This window comes from Salvelinus namaycush, chromosome 1, assembly GCF_016432855.1.
Source record: "Salvelinus namaycush isolate Seneca chromosome 1, SaNama_1.0, whole genome shotgun sequence".
Classification (NCBI taxonomy): Eukaryota; Metazoa; Chordata; class Actinopteri; order Salmoniformes; family Salmonidae; genus Salvelinus; species Salvelinus namaycush.
In genome coordinates this window covers 41,235,124-41,241,123 of record NC_052307.1, presented here as the reverse complement: position 1 = coordinate 41,241,123, position 6,000 = coordinate 41,235,124, and the positions used below count along the sequence as shown (strand labels likewise).

At 40.4% G+C, this 6,000-nt stretch overlaps 1 protein-coding gene across 1 annotated transcript in view; it reads left to right on the top strand.

Annotated features, from left to right (window-relative positions):
• Positions 1-2,632: 2,632 nt before the first annotated feature.
• The window catches only part of znrf3 (zinc and ring finger 3), a 107,571-nt gene continuing 104,203 nt past the window's right edge, over positions 2,633-6,000 (top strand). The window contains exon 1 of the mRNA XM_038988533.1: positions 2,633-3,112. Coding sequence (XP_038844461.1) covers positions 2,882-3,112 — 231 coding nt within the window. The 5' untranslated portion in view covers positions 2,633-2,881. The remainder of the gene's footprint in view (positions 3,113-6,000) is intronic.

Sequence of the window (6,000 nt, the reverse complement as noted above, 5' to 3'; positions counted from 1 at the left end):
CAAAACAGTCTTTACAATTACTGACATTTGGGAAATCCCAGAAACATTTTTACATTTAACCAGGCAAGTCAGTTAAGAACAAATTCTTATTTGCAATGACAGCCTATCCCAGCCAAACCAGGACAACACTTGGTCAATTGTGCACCACCCTATTGGACTCCCAATCACAGCCTGGATTTGAACCAGGGACTGTAGTGACAAGATTCATAAAAATATTTTGATGGGCGCTCAAAGAAACGGCATGTCTTACGTTTGAAAGCTAAGTATTTAATAATTGAGTGATTTTGACCACTTCAGATGACAAGACTAGAAATAGCTAAAGATGACTTTGGTGTGTGTGTGTGTGTGTGTGTGTGTGTGTGTGTGTGTGTGTGTGTGTGTGTGTGTGTGTGTGTGTGTGTGTGTGTGTGTGTGTGTGTGTGCGTCCATCTGTGTGTTGCAGGACAGATAGTCCACAGATGTGGACTTGATCACAATCAATGGTCACCAGGCAAAGGTGATCTGTAAATAATTGTCATGCTTGAGGTGGAGGAAGAAAAAAACATCTTCAAAATCAGCTTGCTAGCGTCAACTCCTTTGAATTTTTTTTTTGCTCCTCTGCATTGCTGGCATTTGAATCAGAACATATGTTGACCAGAAAGCAGCTTTTTTCCAAGGGCTGCTGCATTTTTGACCTAAAAAGGCCTCTAGTCTCCATCTCGTGCAGTTGGTTTTCATAATCGCCCTGCTACTCAACTGACAGAGTTGTGAGATGAGACCTTGCTTCTGTTTTTTAATTTTGTTTTACATCTAGCACTGTGGATAATAAGGATACCGTCTCATTAAGTAGATTTTACACTTAAAATAATTTTACTTGATGATAAAGCAATTTATCTATTTGCAGCTGAAATGAGATCAGTCAAGGATGAAAAAGCTGAAAAAGCTGTACAAGATAGGGGTAGATAATGAATGCAGTTATAATCAAATTAAATGTCACTTGATTCCAATTTAAAATCTGTTTCTATAATATCATACCAAGATATGTATGTGATAAATATTGTAGCCCATGTAGGCCTGCATTTTGCTAAATGCATTGAAAAAATAAAATGTTACACAGAGGTCCTCTGATTCAGACACTGGAATTATACATAAGATCTGTCTGTTTCGAAACAAACCTTTCTTCCTCCCAGGCAAAGTCTGTGTTCCAAATGGCACCATATCCCCTACATAGTCCACTACATTTGACCAGAGCCCTATGGGACTAGGAATAGGGAGCCATTTGGAGCCATTTGGGACTCAGATTGTGATCCAGGCTGTCTCCAGCACCCAGGCACTGCCATGCCCCATGCAGCACACAAACAAACGCCTCTCTCACACGTCTGTCTGGATAAAGGATTCAAGATAAAACATCAGACTGGTCCTCTGTCCAAACACCATTATATTATCCACAGCAATATTATTGTCTACTGAAAAACAATCCATGTAACAATATACTTTATTTAATTCTTATTAGATTTTTCACTAAATACACAATATTTATGTTTGTCCTCTATTTTTGTGTTATGGTTTACAATAGTTTACTCACCTCAATCGTTCACAGTGTGTAAAAAATGTCATGCAAAACTCGAACCCTATACAGGCCTAATATTGTGTGTCAATCTCTCCTACACCAAAGTGATGATGTATTTCTGTTACAAATAACCCTTGATATGCTTTAAACACCTGTGACAACCGTTTCTCTCAATTACTGAAAGTACGTGTAATTAGCCTGTCATGCCTCAGTCGTAATAACAATTAGGGTAAGAAACCTTGGAAGATGAGAGGAATGCAGCTAGACAAAACACTGACATGGGTATTTGACAACTTGCAATGCATATTATGTTAATAATGACAAAATAACTTAATTATTTTGCCAACACTTTATAATACTTTTCATAAATAAGCGTTAATGAACCATTTATAAGGGCCCTTATTCATGATTTGTATAAAGTGTTGGTTCAATTGTCCCTTTTATTTCTTAAACACGAACACGCGGCATGCTTCGTGATCTATTCCTTAAAAACTACCGGTAACTACAGGCTAGTAGTAACTACTAGTAACTTTTTAATCTCACAATAGAAGCAGATGTATCATTAATGTAACAAGTTACCATTAATGCCTAGTGACACAGATATATCAGAAAGGAGATTGAAAAATTAGCCGGGTTAAATAATGAAGTGTTTTGAAGAGGGTAATGATTATTTTAAGGTCGTTCCTATCTTCAAGGGCTTCAAACCTGAGCGAATGACCCCTTCTAAAAGACAGTGTTTATGAATATTTGAATCATGTTGGCTGTTAAATCTCTTGTCCATAGCTAAACTAAACCTCGATTAGGCTATGTCAGCTCAAATGTATCACGTTTGATAAAATGTCTGGCTTCAATTCGAGGTATACTTGTCGACCTATAGGCTCCTAAATATGAAGTGTTAACGATGAATGCGCCGTGCGTCCTTAACAGAATGCTGGCACTCGAAAGCGGGGAGTGGAAAGTAGAGGGTCAGGAAAATTGGTGGGTGGGGATAACCCTTTTCGAAGGAAAAAAACTAAAACAATCACGTGTTTGGAGATCAAAGGAGATCCGCTTTGTAGAGCTGGAGAGAGAGGGAGTGAGAGAAAGAGAGAGAGAGAGAGAGAGAGAGCGAGCGAGAGCAAGCAAGCAAGCAAGCAAGCAACGTAATTGACAAGGCTGCAATGGTGAAATAAACACTCTCGGCCAACGCACAGCTTTCGTTGCACAATTGCGAAAACACGGCGCTCTTTTGACGCATCGATCTCGCTTCAGATTCGATTTCCAGAATTTCAGCACCATCACCTAATCACGCTTGGAAATTATGTTCCGATCGGCGCATATCCAACCGGCAAGATGATGATTTTACCAAGGAGAAGGTTAGAGTGTGTAGCCGATTCGGTGGTCTTGGTGATCTTCGTGGTCACCACTTCTCTTGGAACGGTTTTCGCCAAGGATACGGCTTTTGTGGAAGTAGTGCTGTTTGAGTCAAGTCCAAATGGAGATTATACTACATACACGACGGGGTTGCAAGGACGATTCTCAAAGGCAGGAGCCACTATCAGCGCGGAGGGCGAGATCGTGCAAGTATGTAAAACTCTGTTAAGTTGTGGGAAGGACATATACAATATGTTGCTACGGCTCTGTTTGCTTATCAGTAGAGCCTGGGCGTTCATTCTACTTCGCTACTCTACTCTAAAACTTTATGGTGGGGGGGGGGGGGGGGGGGGGGGGGGGGGTTGAGTTGCACTGTGTGTGTTGTATGTGTGAGGATGGTACTAGCCTCCTATTGCTACCAAATGTGATTACAAGATGGCTTCTATCTTTTGGAACTCATTCACATGTACATTGCAGGTTCTTTTCGGGATAAAAGTTCAGATTCACCCAGAATCTGCCATGGCATATACATTCAATAACCGTTTGTTCACGGATTAACATGGTTATTACACTTGTAAACGTTCCCAGGAAAATCATAGAAGTTGTTCATCATAACTTGATCAGAGTTACAACTGATAGATGGTTGGTCACAGTTCCATCAAATAGGATATTGTCTGGACGTAATCAAGAAACGTTATGTCAAATAACGTCTAATGATTTGATTCAGCAGTACGCCTATAGGTCATTTCGTTCCCAATTAATTGGTGGATGGTTGTTTGTTTTCATTATTGACTTATTTTTTAATTCTTAGTTCAACCAATATAACTAAACCTCCTACCGACTGTGCCGCCTCGCTGCGAAGATACATGATCAATTATCACACAGACAATTTCTTTGAAGTTGGCCTAGGCTAAGTTATTGTGTGTGGTTATTTTGTAACAACATACAAATTGAACAAACTATCCCATAGATTTTATTGTACCAGCTTGTAACTTAGTTTTGCGATGGCCTTTCTACACAACTACTTCACCAACCATGTAATGTTCGTAATCATTTCCGTAAGCACCACCCGCGAGAGCAGTCAACTAAATCCTTTGATGGCCCACCAAGCATGCAGCCTTGTGGATGTTGGGCCACGCCACGGACCCTTCCAACCCCGCTGTAGCCTACCCTACCCTACATGAAACCGGGACGATGTGCTCTATTACGATCAGTCATGATTTTGAGAACTATCTCAGCCTAGTGGTGGTTTGCACTGCTACAGTAGCCTACACATGACCATGATTTGCTAGAAATGGTCTAATTTCAAAGATGACCTCCAATTACGACTATGAATGTGCTAACCTACATGTTTAATGAAGTAGCAGTGTGAGTTGTTTGCACATTACTCTTCATATATGACATACCTTATCTGGGTCTGGTTAGGATTGTTGCAGGAATCTATAGCGATGTCTGTAACTCATTTATTACTGCTTTCTAACTCGTACAGTGAAATGACATTACAGAGCCACAAAGAATACACTTTCCCGAAGAGAACTTGAATGAATTGTGTGTGTGTGTACTCACAAGTGTGTTTTCATAAAAATATCAACCGTTTGTCATATTTTGCAATGAAAGTAGCACATTGCGGGAAGACCATCAGGATCAAAGGAGAGAGAATATTTATCACTGAAATGGATCCGGCTTCTACACATGTAGCATTTGTTGGCCATTTTGGCTTGGCTTGCTAACCACACAGAAATGTGGGACCTCAACTTTACATTGAAAACTATTTAGGTTTTAATTTCTTTGCTAACATAGTGACCACTGTGTGGCAGCTTGTATTCTTTGTCCTTCTTTGTAAAGAGGAGGGACATTTTGTCCAGTACAGAAGGACAGAATCACCATGTCCAAACTGGTTCTGTTTCAGTAGTTGCTGTTGGTTGTTTATGTGTTTTGTGAATGATTGACTTAGAGAGATGGCAACATTAAGACTGTATTTTTGAATTGTTAAAGTAATGGCGTTTCAAACCCGTAGAGGCCTTGCTATTATGCGTTAGTAAGCCTTGTGTAATGAAACTGGGTAGGTCCTCATGCATGCTACCTTGTGTATGCACCAGACCGTATTATGTTTCTGTAATGATTACTTTGTACCCACAGGTATAATGCATTATGATGCAATTATAATTAGGGCTGTGAAGATACCAGTGTTGGTCTTTTAAAAACCCGCTGTATGTAAAATATTGTTTGCTACAGCTTGTAAAATCTATCTAATGTGACTTTGAAGGGCAACACAATGATGTTTGTTTCCAACATTAGGGTTGTTTTCCTATTGAAGTTAAACCCACTCTGTGTTCTGTTTCCTTGATACTAATGAGTATCAGGATACTTTCATCCCGGCCCAAGTTATAATGAATTGTAAGACTTGTTATAACCATACCAAAATACGTTCACTATTGTCCCCTCTAGGCTGGGAATAGCCATGGACCTCACGATACGATGTTATCATGACTCTTAGGTGCCGATACGATATGTATTGTAATTCTCATGATTCAATACACTGAGTAAACCAAACATTAGGAATACCTTCCTAATATTGAGTTGCGTTTTTTTGCCCTCAGAACAGCCTCAATTCCTTGGCATGGGCTCTACAATGTATAGAAAGCGTTCCACAGGGATGCTGGCCCATGTTGACTCCAATGCTTCCCACAGTTGTGTCACATTGGCTGGATGTTCTTTGGGGATGGACCATTCTTTATACACACGGGAAACTGTTGAGCATGAAAAACCCAGCAGCGTTGCAGTACTTGACACAAACCGGTGCGCCTGGCACCTACTACCATACCCCGAATGAATGTCACACATACACAATTCATGTCTCAATTTAAAAATCCTTCTTTAACCTGTCTCCTCCCCTTCATCTACACTGATTTGTTTGTGGATTTAACAAGTGGCATCAATAAGGGATCATAGCTTTCACCCCCAGATCTCCATGTATTTCCCACACTGCCCTCTCTCTTTAGCCACTCCACTTCGCCGCTGTTGGCTGTCTTTGTTTCAGCATTCTCCCAGTCAGTGTGAATGGAGGCCTTTACTTGGCACCGTGTGAGTCTGAGAGG